Source organism: Elgaria multicarinata, chromosome 21 (genome assembly GCF_023053635.1).
Source record: "Elgaria multicarinata webbii isolate HBS135686 ecotype San Diego chromosome 21, rElgMul1.1.pri, whole genome shotgun sequence".
Classification (NCBI taxonomy): Eukaryota; Metazoa; Chordata; class Lepidosauria; order Squamata; family Anguidae; genus Elgaria; species Elgaria multicarinata.
In genome coordinates this window covers 11,156,426-11,169,414 of record NC_086191.1, presented here as the reverse complement: position 1 = coordinate 11,169,414, position 12,989 = coordinate 11,156,426, and the positions used below count along the sequence as shown (strand labels likewise).

At 45.0% G+C, this 12,989-nt stretch overlaps 1 protein-coding gene and 2 non-coding genes across 3 annotated transcripts; 1 reads left to right on the top strand and 2 right to left on the bottom strand.

Moving 5' to 3' along the window:
* Positions 1-2,893: 2,893 nt before the first annotated feature.
* Positions 2,894-3,084, bottom strand: LOC134412462 (U2 spliceosomal RNA). Its single transcript, XR_010026421.1, has one exon. It is a non-coding gene; the product is annotated as a U2 spliceosomal RNA (small nuclear RNA).
* A 4,544-nt stretch (positions 3,085-7,628) lies between these two features.
* On the bottom strand, positions 7,629-7,769 carry LOC134412459 (small nucleolar RNA SNORA57). Its single transcript, XR_010026418.1, has one exon. It is a non-coding gene; the product is annotated as a small nucleolar RNA SNORA57 (small nucleolar RNA).
* A 968-nt stretch (positions 7,770-8,737) lies between these two features.
* C21H11orf98 (chromosome 21 C11orf98 homolog) lies at positions 8,738-12,700 on the top strand. The gene is made up of 4 exons (XM_063145633.1): positions 8,738-8,838; positions 9,633-9,757; positions 10,698-10,795; positions 11,754-12,700. Exons 1-4 carry the CDS (start codon positions 8,800-8,802, stop codon positions 11,885-11,887), a joined length of 396 nt encoding a protein of 131 aa, XP_063001703.1. The 5' UTR covers positions 8,738-8,799; the 3' UTR covers positions 11,888-12,700.
* Positions 12,701-12,989: the final 289 nt, after the last annotated feature.

The window sequence follows — 12,989 nt, the reverse complement described above, 5'->3', positions numbered from 1 at the left end:
CTCTTCAGGGCCTCAGACAGGAGGGTCTTTTCCCAGCCCTACCTGGAGATTAAACCTGGACTCTTCTGCATACAAAACATGCACTCTCTCCCACTGAGTTCCAGCCTTTCCCTTAAAGATAAAGCAAGATTCCAGCTGTGGATTCAAAGTTGTGGCTTTGAATAAGTGCTGATTTGAATAGGAACAAAACCATCTTCGGATTGGTAGCACTAAGAGCCTTCTGTCTGGAAGCAACCTAAGGTTCTAGTCCTCACCGTTCTGAATAAAAGTCTGATTTTCATGAGGAACACAAGAAGTTGCTTTCTACCAAATCAAAGCACTGCTCCATCCGGCTTTATATTATCACTGAACACTGACTGGCTCTCCCAGGGTTTCAGACAGAATTTCCCCCTGCCCTACCTGAAGATGCGGAGGACTGGACCTGGGACGTCCCGCATACAAATCATGTGATTTACTGCGGAATTACCATCCACGCCCCAAAGGAACACAAATAATTTTCTCCCCCAGGCAGAATTCACACCTATGAAACCTGTAGCCATTATTAGTGGCTGGGGAGCTGTTTTGGGGGAGGAAGGATGCAGGGAATGCTTATCAAATTTGCAGATGACACAAAATTGGATGGGATAGCTAATACCCTGGAAGACAGAAACAAACTTCAAAGTGATCTTGATAGGCTGGAGTGCTGGGCTGAAAACAACAGAATGAAATTTAATAGGGATAAATGCCGAGTTCTACATCTAGGAAATAGAAACCAAACGCACAGTTACAAGATAGGGGATACTTGGCTCAGCAATACTACAAACGAGAAGGATCTTGGAATTGTTGTAGATCACAAGCTGAATAGGAGCCAACAGTGCGATATGGCTGCAAGAAAGACAAATGCTATTTTGGGCTGCAATTAATAGAAGTATAGTTTCCATATCGCGTGAGGTACTGGTTCCTCTTTATTCGGTCCTGGTTAGGCCTCATCTAGAGTATTGCGTCCAGTTCTGGGCTCCACAATTCAAGAAGGACGCAGACAAGCTGTAGTGTGTTCAGAGGAGGGCAACCAGGATGATCAGGGGTCTGGAAACAAAGGAGAGACTGAAACAACTGGGAATGTTTAGCCTGGAGAAGAGAAGGCTGAGGGGAGACATGGTAGCACTCTTGAAATACTTAAAAATGTTGTCACACAGAGGAGGGCCAGGATCTCTTCTCGATCCTCCCAGAGTGCAGGACACGGAATAACGGGCTCAAGTTACAGGAAGCCAGATTCTGGCTGGACATCAGGAAAAACTTCCTGACTGTTAGAGCAGTATGACAATGGAACCAGTTACCTAGGGGTGTTGTGGGCTCTCCCACACTAGAGGCATTCAAGAGGCAGCTGGACAACCATCTGTCGGGGATGCTTTAGGGTGGATTCCTGCATTGAGTGGGGGGTTGGACTCGATGGCCTTATAGGCTCCTTCCAACTCTACAATTCTATGATTCTATGATTCTGCTTGCCCTGCAGAGAGAGAGAAAAGCAGCACCTCCCAAATTCCCTCTCCTGCATGAGAGAGAAAGCCTTGCTCGTCTCCCCTCTGAATTAAGACAAGTATTAATTCCAAATTAAGGCAGAAAGCATCACGGATGGAGGGAACTGCCTTCTTTCTCTCTCCTTGGGTCTGGGGCTTGTAGCACGATGTCATGCCCTCACTACAGGAATCCTCCTCAGAGGAGGAAGCAGAGCCCCCCAGAAACCAGGGAGACACCACATCAAGCACTGGCACCAGACGAGGAGCCTGGGCCTTTGGGGGATACAGCTCCAGGTCCTTCCCTGACAACGGGGGTGGGACTCTAGCTCTGGAACAGAGACTGAGCAACCCCCTGAACCCCCAGGAATGTCATCACCTCAAGCGACAAGCCAGTAGGCCTCCTCTAAGAGTGCTCGACGGTCTCCTCAGGAAAAAGCAACTCCTCTTGAGTAGGGCTCTGCCCAGAGAGCTCTAAAGGACAGCAGCTGAGCCTGGGTGGAGCTTAGCAGTCTCTGTGTACAAAAGCCAGCAGTGAGAGCTTGTTGGTTGCTGGAAACAACGTCTCACCAACTTCCCCTGCCTTGTCTCCTGACCCTGCCTTGTTCTTGAACCCCCTGTGCTACGACCTTGGACTCCTGCATGACTCTGCTACTGGATTATGTATGTATTATTGGACTGCCTAACTCTGTTTTGACCCTTTGCTTGCTTTGCCTAACTCTATAGCTTGGGCTGATTGCCTGTGTCTTGACCCTGCGCCTGTTATCTGGATCACTTCTGCATTTGCCTGAAATTCCTTGAACCGAGAACTTGTCTGCTGGAACATTGGCCCTATAACTAAGGCTGCTAGAGCCAATGCAGGACACACAGAAATGTAGCAACTAAAGGGTTTCCACCCCCTCAAAGTCTAATATCCAGGCCCAGCTGAAAGGCAGACCATGAAGGATGGAGAAGAAATCCCAAGACATATTAGTAGCCAAAAGAACCTGTCAAAACCGCTGGGTCTCCCTACTCGTTTCTCCTTAGCAGTACTCCATTTGCCAAAATAGCTCCTGCTCTTCACCACTGCAACCTGCTTGTTTACCTGCTTCTCACTCTGGCCCAGGCAACAGAAGGAGGCACAGAAGGATGTACTGCTTCAGGGCGTCACAGGTAGGCATGGTAGGGCACCTGTCAAAGGGCCACATCCCAGAAGGGGCCCACGCAGAGCCCCCTGGAGTTGCTCTTCCTGTTCTCCATTGCACCCTGACCCAGAACACAGTGGTATCTGCACCCCAGCCTAAGAGAAACCAGCAAGCCAAAGCTCTTTTCTTGGGAGAATAGGAAGCAACTTGGGATAAGCAGAGTTATCCTTTGAGCTATTTTCATCTATTTTTGAACCAGCCATATTCTCCCCAGAGGGGAGGTGCACCGTTCCTGGAGGTACTGCAATACCAGGTCGATGCGTGGAGTGGATGGAGCAAGCTCCTATTCCATCTCCCAGTTCCAAAAATCCATTTAATATATAGTCCTCAAATAGAGGACATATCAGATATTAAACTGATAAGAACAGATACTACACTTGATCTTAGCCAAAAGGCCGAGAAGCGATGCTGAGTGTTAAAAAAGGCAGGGTAGACTCGTTTTCCAGTGGTATTCAAGCAGACAGAGAGCGAATCGAGACTCCACAGAGCTCAGCCCCACATCGGTCTCTGTAGTTTGTAAATTCCATGGGATATACTCTGACAAGGTTCCTTTTTCGAAAATCCAGGTTAACAGCCTCCTGGAAAGCAATTTAATCTTGAAAAATGTGGATTTTCTCGACCTCGTCAATTTCTCATCTCACCATGTTTGGCATAACATTTGCATAAACCGACCTATTTTCCCATCATGCTCTGTGTAATGGTTAACTCATTGCCTGCCAGCAGAGGTCGCCCATATTTTCCCTTCCTGGGAAAACCGAGTTGTATGTGCAAAAGCTGAACATGCATCACCATCAGGGACGCATGACGGGCAGAAAATGTGTTCCATGTGAAATTATGCAGTGCCATAAACGAAGCTGCTGCATGTCACGATGGCACAAAACTTACCTGGCCTCCAGGTCACTTTTAAACGATTCACTGAGAAATGTTGCTTACTCCTCACCTTTAGACATTTAAATATACCACCATTCTGAACAATGACACCACCATTCATTTGTATTGGTCTGCTGGTCTATGACCGTAATAAATTCTCTATATATATATACATATATTTATATATTCACACATTTGTATTGGGTGCCTAAGGCTACATATAATGCCCTTTGTTGTGGAGATTGCTTAAGCTTTATCTTCCTACAATTCATACCCCAGACCTGCCTTCCCCAACCTGGTATCCTCCAGATGTGTTGAACTGCAACTCCCAGAATTCCACATTGGCTGGAAATGATGGGAGTTGCAGTTTAGTTCATCTGGAGAGCACCAGGTTGTGGGAAAGTGCCTCAGACCTTTAATTAAAATAAATAAATAAAAGGCTTCCGCAATTGCAACTCTTTCTTGGCAAGGGACGTTACCTCCATGTTAACTGGGCTCTTCTGTGTCCATACAGCCCCCAGAGAAGAAGGGAACACCGTTTTGTCTTGCTTGGTACATCTAGAAAAATCAGGAAACAATTAGGAGCTGTCACAAATGGCCTCTCGAAATTCTCTTACCCTATTTGTGGGCAGAGAAATGAAGAGGGATAGTTTTAACAAACTTCTCCCACAGGAGGAGAGATTTTCCACCAGGGCTGGGCAAAGGGGGGGGGCAGTTGGCATGGGCCTATGATTTTGAGGGGGTCTACTCTGAGTCCCCCCGGTAAAGGCAAAGGGGGCCCTTTGGTAAAGATTTGTTACAAAGTAGCTCTCCTGTGAGTGAGCAGTAGTAACGTTGACAAGGCAAAGTTGCTCTATTTTTCTGTTGTTGATGAATTTGCCCAAAGAAAAGCACGTAAAGCATTTCTGAATGTGAAGAAGTGATGTCTTACATACATCTTGAATAAAAGCGCTTGCCATTACCTCTTTTTTTTAAATAAATTGTTCTAGTTCATATCTATTTAGAACTGATTAAAAATACTTGACGAGCGGTTTGAAATGGGGCCTACTTTTCCCATCTGGCCCGGGCCTATTACCAGCTTTGCCTGGCCCTGTTCTCCACACTGCCTCACCTTTGGTAGGGGCCGTAGCACAATTCCTTTCGCTTTTTTAGTAAGGGTTTTTGAGGATTTTGTGCTGCAATAATGTCTACTGTGTTGGCAGGCAGGCCCTCAGTTTGCACCCACCCCAATGCGGGAGTGGGTGTCCCGCTCCAGGGAAGAGGTGGAGGTTGGGCCAAAAATCTGTGCTCCAATTCCCTGAAAGTTTCCTTCCCCGATAAAAGAGGCACCCGTTGTCCTGTTTCATTCTCAGGGTGCTTTATAAATTATTTTTGTGGTGTTTTTGAGCTCACCTATCCACTGCTAGCCTCCCAGGCTGCCTGCACTTCCTGCCCTGAAAAGGCCCTGTGGGAAGAATTACCTCAGGATGTCTTCCCCTGGGCGGTCATGGAGTGCAGGAAGTGGGGATTGTACAATGAAAAAAAAGGACACTTGTGCACCCTCCTCAGCTGCAGCTTAAATGAGGGATGCACAAATGAGGGAGGTCACATTTGGCTTTAGGGCCACAAACAGGGTGGCCATGAAGTTCAAATAAGAAGCCCTGGAATGCTTTCCTTGCAAATTGAAATGTTCCAGCTGTTAAAGGTAACTCTGTGCTTTTTGCAAAATAATCTAAGCATTTTTCCAGTTACTGCTCCCTATCTCATGCAATCTTCTTCCTTTGCAGCAACTACTAGAGCCAGCAACCATACCTAGGGACCAATGGATCAAACCTCTGCCAAAGAAAGCTCCCATGCAGGTATTTTCTAGCTTCTTCTTGAGCTCCAGAGGGGAAGGCCTTCCTCCAACAAGCTGAAAACAGTTCTTGGGGGCTGCATTCTGGTGGTGGGCGGGGTCAAAGACAAAAAAGGAGGGGCTTAAAGACCACCACCTTTGAGTTTGAAGCTCGCTGCCATTAATTAAGCTTTAGGAGAGGTATTCCAAACTTTTCAAAATGGAGGGGCGAATTGTCCAAAAACTATAAAACTTGGTGCATAGTTAAAACTATGGAATCCACTTCCACAATATGTAGCGATGGCCACAATTTGGGTGGCTTTAAAAAGGGGCTTGGACAAATTCATGCATTCATGTCCAACTTGGGGTTTTCCGACAGGTAGCTGGTTAGCTACTGTGTGACTAGAATGCCGGACTAGATGGACCCTTGGTTTCATCCAGGAAGTTCTCATGTTCTTATCTAGGACTCTAGGTGGACTGAATTTGACCCATCCTATACATCATTCCAGGGTTTCAATCTTTAAATTGGTCATTCCAATGTCAGCCAAGCCGCTACTTATTTGTAAGATGTGCAGGGGCTATTTTGGTGATATATGGTGGCCAACACAGATGACCTCACATTCAGGTATGTTAGCTGGGAGTGCATATGGAGTCAAGTACAGCACCTTCTCCAAAAGGAATCCCAATTCAGAGAGCTGGTTTAGCACTGGCCAAGAGCTACACGTGAGGAAGCCCATTTTGAATCATGCCTCCACCCTGGAATGATCAAACAGGACTTAAGCAAAGCAGTCCTCCCTTACCACCTGCTATGTAGGGAGAATGACCCTTGCCTACCCTACAAGGCTGTTTTAAAGATTACAAGCTGCAGTCCTCAAGATTCACCACCCCCTCTCACACAAATTTTTCACAAGCCTGGAGTATCTCACTATATTGTGGTAGAGTAACTTTGATGCCCTTGTACCTGAAGGCCTTCAATTCCCCCATGAAGGAAGATGTGATGTAACTGCACCTGCTTGCCACATTTTCCCAGGAAGCTGGGAACTTCCATATTTTTGTTCCTTCCCGTACTTGTTCACTGCACCCATTCATTGGTGTTTTTCCTCCTTCCAATCTCTTTCCCTTTTCTGCCTTTTTGAATCATGGGTGAGCAGCCTTGACCATCGGCTATGTTGGCCAGGGCTTCTGAGAGTTGGAAACATCTGGAAATCTACTTTCTGACCACCCATTTTAGATTGTAAGTCTGTGCGCAGGGACTGTTTGAATTGATTTATCCAGCCTCTTTTCGGCTGAAAAGGAGTGAAAAACACTTCCAATAAATACAACTCTATAAATTCCCCTTACCATTCCTTCCAAGGCTTCAGCAGGCTCCAAAAATAGCTTAAGAACTTACATGGGATGGATGCTTGAACCAAATAAAATATTTAAACGACCCAGGTTTCAAATCATAAAAGCTTTATTTAAAATAAGTAAGAATGGGAGAAATACATACCAGCAAAAGGAAATGAACAATGCTAAAACAATCCTATCCTAGACAGAGTTATATAAGAACAGCATCATGCACAGATCTCTCAACATAACAAAAGTGAAACAGTGTCTTGACCCCGCCCACCTTATCCAGTATGACCATGAAGGGAAACTGGGAATTTATCTACTTAGGAGAGCTGAAATTCTATTGTTACCCCTTTGGGGCATATGGGGTAGAAGCTAGTCCTAAAATACAGAGAGAAGTGTGCCCATGTTTCCAGAGGTCCTTAGCAGGGACAACCCGTGAGTTCCAACCTTCCCCAATCTGGTGCATGACAAACATCTTGGACTGCTACTCCCAGCATTCCTAGCCCAACATGTCCAGAGGGCACCAGACTGGGGAACATTGGTTTTAGGCTGTTCTCTATGCCAGTCTCAAAGGTTCTAATCTTCTACAAAAGCTTTTAGACGTTGCACCCAGAAGCCTTCCGTTTTGTATCCACGCTTTTTGGATCCTGGGGCATAATTCCATCTGGTCAGAATCCCTGTAGAGAAAAAAAGGGAGTCATAAGATATCCAAATCTAATGTCACAACACAAAAGTCATTCCCTACGTGAAAGAAATAAGATCCCCCCTCTTGACCGGCTCCACATTTTGTAAAGGTTATTTAACTACACCTCTCAGCACTCCCAGCCTGCATGACTGAGGACGATGGGAGCTGTAATTCAAAACATCTGGAAGGCACCTGATTGGGAAGATACAACCATGTGCAGGGGCATGCTGAACGGAAAAGGCAAGATGGCTTTTTGTCCCAGTGTTTGAGGATAGAACCAGCAGATGGCAAAGCCGCTGGCACCGAAGACATAGCACTGGGTGGGCGTTCTTTTACCTCCGGACATTACAGAGCCGGGTATTGAAAGACCCGGGCCTGCCAAGAAAAGGAGGCACTGCACCAAAACTATGAGCTCACTAACCTTTGCAGAATGTATACACTTCAGAAAACAAAGAAGCCGCAGGAAGAGATTATAGCTAAATGGGCTTAAGTTTACTAAGAAACCAGGTATTGCTAAACTGGCAAATGGCTAGGTCCTTGTCTCCTGACAGATGCCCTCAAGAGTGTCACAAACCAGAGCAAAATGGGAGGCATCCATCACATCCGTCGCCAGCATTTGACAAAGATGTTTGGCCTGCCTATTTTTAACCTGTTTGGAGGGTTTCCCTCCACCACCCTATTTCATAAGGGGCTGATCCATCTCTCTCGATCTTCAACCCCCCCCCCCCCGGTTTTAATCAATTTGGAAGGGACATCTCTTTACAACAACCCTATGAGGTAGGCTGAGCTGGGAAGTAGTCACCGGCTCAAGATCACCCTGCGGGATGGGAAGATTTGAATGCTTTCTTCCCCTTGCACATTTTCCAGCAAAAGGATGCAGTCCACCGAGGTGGCCAAAGACATGAAGCTCTAAGACATCAAAGGCCTTTCAGACGCCATGCTGCAACCACGTGGCTTTTCTAAATCTCACCCATAAATTAAACCTGATCAGGCTGCATTCTACAGGTTATAAGAAAACCACTATACATCCCCACCCTGCAAGCCACGAAAAGCTCCAAATATCTACCCACCCACTATTATTTTTTAAAAAATCTACTCCCGCTCCTTACCTTCCTCGCAAGGAAGCACAAATCAAAAGAAAGAGCAAGTTATCCCAGCGCTGCCATTTATACTCTTGGGCGCCACCACGTGGTAAATTCAAGACACTATGGGTGGGGTGGGGGTAGCGGAGCTCAACCCCGGCTTTGGTTGGCCAAGTTCCTCTTGACCAATCAGAACACTACAGAGGCGGGTTAGGGTTACGCGGTACTGCACGCAGGGACGTGCTACACGTTCGCGGAAGATCACGCGCCTTACGTTTCCTACCCGGAAATTAAACAATGAGATATGGAAGTGGGCTAGGAGAGGCCACGTGGGTGCAACATGGGGGCTCCTTCAGGCAAAATCAACCGGCCGCGGACGGTAATTTATTGTTATTATTAGTAGTACTATTATGATTATCGTTATTGTTGTTGTTATTAAAACCTCTTGTTCCTTGCTCTGTCTTCAGAAGGAGCCCAGGGTAGATTACAATATTGAGAAAACAAGTGCCAGTCAAAGAACAATCCTGCTATCACGATGAAGTAATTTAAAATACAGCAAAAATAATCTAACCTTATTGAGGATTTTATTCCTGGTTTCTTTTTTTCCAAAAAATTAAACTATTTTTCTAATAGTTTTGTGAACTGCCCAGAGAGCTTCGGCTATTGGACGGTATAAAAATGTAATAAATAAATAAATAAATAAATTTGCAGTCTTCTCCCCACCCCCTGCACACAAGAGAAATAAGAATATTAGCCGTTCAGCTTCTGTTCTTAGGTTAGAACTGCTATGTCAGGGGAAGGCAACTTATTTATTACATTTTTATACCACCCATGAAGCTCTTTGGGTGGTTCACAAAAATTAAAACCATGAAAAACATAAAAACAACCAACAATTTAAAAACATGAACTTGTGGGCCTCCAGGTGTTTCGGCCTATAAATCCCATAATCCCTTACTATTGGCTGTGTTGGTTAGAGCAGATAGAAGTTGTAAACTAAAACTCCAGAGAGCCACCCATTGCACACCCTTGTGCTTTGTGAAAATGTCAAAATCCAGATCAGGCTGTGCCAGCAACAGCAGCCCCTTTTTCAGTTTTTGTGGACAAAAATCAAATGAGGACATCTGCTTAGGGTGCTGGCCATGTCTGAAAACGGCTTCTCTCATTTGGTTTTAGGAGCTGAAGAAAAAGCTTTTCAAAAGGCGCCGTGTTCTGAGCCAGCAGAAGCGGAAGAAACACCGGATTGTGGGAGCTGTTGTGGATGCGGGGCTCATCACCATTCACCACCTGAAGAAGCGCTCGTGAGTTACGCTTAAGCCCTGAATAGCCTGGGGAAGCCTGAGAAGAAATTGGAGTGATTTTTTATCATTACAACAACAAAATGTTTATTGATTATAAGTGTGGGCCATTTAAACAAAACTAAAACTTAAAAAAAAGGATGTAAAGCAGGAGTAACTGGGCTGCCTGATTCTTGTTTAACATAAAATATATCCTACATAAAAATACCCAGTCATGTCTTTATCTTGCTCAGCTTAAAGCATTGCCTTTACAATCCACTGACATGTTGTTCACAATATTTGAACCGCTGAGAGATTTTACTATATTCAGCAGCATAAAAATGCCACAAATAAATAAATAGTTGCTTGAATTCTCTTAGCTGCTGTAGCAAATAATGCAACATAATAGGATATACGTATATACACATGCAAGAGCAAGTAAGCCACTATATCATTTCTGGCTGGAGAATGCTGGGAATTGTAGGATTTTTTTACTGTCTAAACATGCATAGGATTTGAGCCCTGAGACACATAAGATAGAAGCTTTGTTATGGGATTCTTGAATTACAATCCCAGCCTTGAGGTGGAAGTGGGAACTAGTATTTAGAGATATGGGGATAATGAGAACAAGATAGTTTCCAGTTGTCTGTAATGGTTTTTGGGAGAAATATGATTGTATGCTGCCTTGGGAGGGCTTCTGCCCTAAAAGGCAGCCAGAAAATATTTTAAATAAAATCAATAAGATGGGGAGTAGAGTCTAATGGTTAAACTTGGTCTCTTGGAGTCAGGGTTCTGGAACAAGACAGGGCAGATGCTGCTTGACTTGCAGGACGTGACAACTGGGAACAACTGCATCCATGTTTGAAGCAGAGAGAGACTTGAGTTTTTAAAGTGGCAGTCTATTAAAGAACTGTCTTTAAAATGTCTTCTGTTTGCCCACCACCTCTTTGGCTTCCTTCTCCAGATCCAGTGCTCGAGCAAACATTACCCTGTCTGGGAAGAAGAGAAGGAAACTGCTGAAGCAAATCCGTCATGCCACTAAGGAGAAAACAGACATGCAGGGTAAACTTTCTTCCCTCCAGTTGGGCCTAGGAACAGGGGCTCCTTCCTGCCTACTTCCCCAGGAAGTGGAGGGTAGGGCTGGTCTGTCTGTTGGTTCATTATTGAAGGTTCCGCCACCATTTTGAAGTACAAGCTAACTCACCGTCAATAGTTGAGGGTGGGTTGTTTTTGAAGTGTGGTTTGTTCCTTGTACCATGGGTTAGCGTGTTGTCTGAACATCCACAGTATGGCTTGTTAACCACCTTCAACAATCCAACAACAAACCATAGATTTTCAAGATGGCTTGTTTGGGAAAATAAACCATACTGCTTGGTTTACAATCCGCCTTGCAGAAGTTCAGACAACACACTAAACCATAGTTCAGCAAACAACCCACCGTTCAAAAACAACCCTCATTCAACAAGTGAGAATGGGTTAGTGTGTTGTCTGAGCAGCCCCTTTGGGACTGTGAGCCAGTTCATACATCCAGCAGATCAAGTAGGAAAGATTTTCTGGATTTTACCACTTTTTTGAGGGGGAAGGGAAACCCTACTCCTAGAGATGCTAGATTTCTACATGCAAGGAGTACTCTGCTTTGGCCAGGTAGGGGCAGTGATTTTCATATTGGTGTGCTCCATCAGAGTGGGCAGACCCAACTTGCAGAATAAAAAAAGAAAAGAAAAAAGCTACACGAACTCCATGCCTGGACATGCTAGATTTCTACATGCAGGGAGTAGTGCTTTGTTTTTGCGGGGGCGGGGGGAGTAACAGGCAGAAATGGTGCAGCCCAAGGAAAGCTTTGGTGCTTGATCTTGCTGAATGCATAAACCACTACACTGGCAATGACTTCTTTTTAACTGGAGATGTGGGAATGAATAGGGAAGGAAAGCAGATCCAGGTCTGAAGAGCACCCCTACTTCAAGGCATGCTGGAAAGATTATGATTTTTTTTTTAATTCTCTTTTGTCCTTTTATTGCAGTTGATGCCTCTCCGGGTCCAAGTAAAAGTGCTCAGACTGGAAAGAGAAAGAAGAAAAAGGATAAAGTAACAGACTGCCTGGATGTAGATATGGTGGAAACTGAGCCTGCTCCCAGAGCTGAGATCTGCCTCTGAAGTCTTGAAACCCAGTTTCCTTGTTTGTTCTTGTGGCTTGGTGCTGGCAGACTTGTAGGGGGCGTTGGGGGCACAAAGGTTGCAAAACCAGAAAAGCCAGAAGGCTTGGATTTTGAACCTGTTTAGCCCCATAAACTTGGATGTGACTTAATTCCTTTTTAAAAAAAATGCAAAAGACTTGAGAGGTGTAAAGAACAGTCTGCAGTTCTATTGAGTTCTCATTCATTTCTCTTGACAAACAGCTTTGGGTTCTTTATACTGCCAAGCACCACTGGCTAGAATTTTAGGGCTTGAAAAGAGCTTCAAGGATCAGTCAACTAGCCCGTTGCGTTAAGTGGGTGCATGGCATCTTTTTAGGGTGCATGTCTAGACAGAAAAAACACCCTGCCAGCATTACGCAGCCAGCCAAAGTGATTGGGGAATCCTGGGAGTTGTCAGACTTTTTTTCTGTCTAATCATGCGTAGGATTGCACCCTTAAAAAATTACCAGCTTTGCTCTATACTAAAAGCATGCTGATATTAGAAGGGTGTTATCCTGGGTGCAGTTAACCTGGGTGCAGTTAACCCATTGATTTCCATGGGGCTTATTTCAGAGGAAAGATGCATAGGATACTAGTATCCTACACTGGAAACCCACCCCTCACCTTAATATCTGTCTATAAATTAAAGTTGGGGAGTGGCTTCCAGTGTTGTTAGCCAACCTCAACTGGAAGGGAAGGAAACATCTGTTCCTAAACTCCCATAGGGGCAAGCTTTCCTGCTTCCAGTGTTCTAAGGCAATAAACATCGTCCCAATAAAATGACAAGAAACCATCTTGCACCCTCCTGGCTTTCATTTCTTTCCTGTGGGGGTGGGGAGAGTGTATTTCTGGAATGGAAGAAGTGGGTATCTGGATATTGGAAGGGAGAAGGATGTGGGATTGTTTCTGGGTACATCAAGAAATGAAACAAGAAATTCCTTGTGATTTAGAAATGCTCTAGAAGTGTGGAGAAAGGGTGATTGATTTAGGTCTTGTCAATTGGGGTTCAGTGCATCTCTTCTTTTATGTCGTAGTTTGGAAAGCAGTCCATAAAACAGGAAATGCCGATCCAGGTGCTGCAG

Coding starts and splice junctions, on each gene's coding strand:
- C21H11orf98 (XM_063145633.1), top strand. CDS start 8,800: ATGGGGGCTCCTTCAGGCAAAATCAACCGGCCGCGGACG. Junction 8,839..9,632: donor AAATCAACCGGCCGCGGACG/GTAATTTATTGT, acceptor ATTTGGTTTTAG/GAGCTGAAGAAAAAGCTTTT. Junction 9,758..10,697: donor CACCACCTGAAGAAGCGCTC/GTGAGTTACGCT, acceptor TTCCTTCTCCAG/ATCCAGTGCTCGAGCAAACA.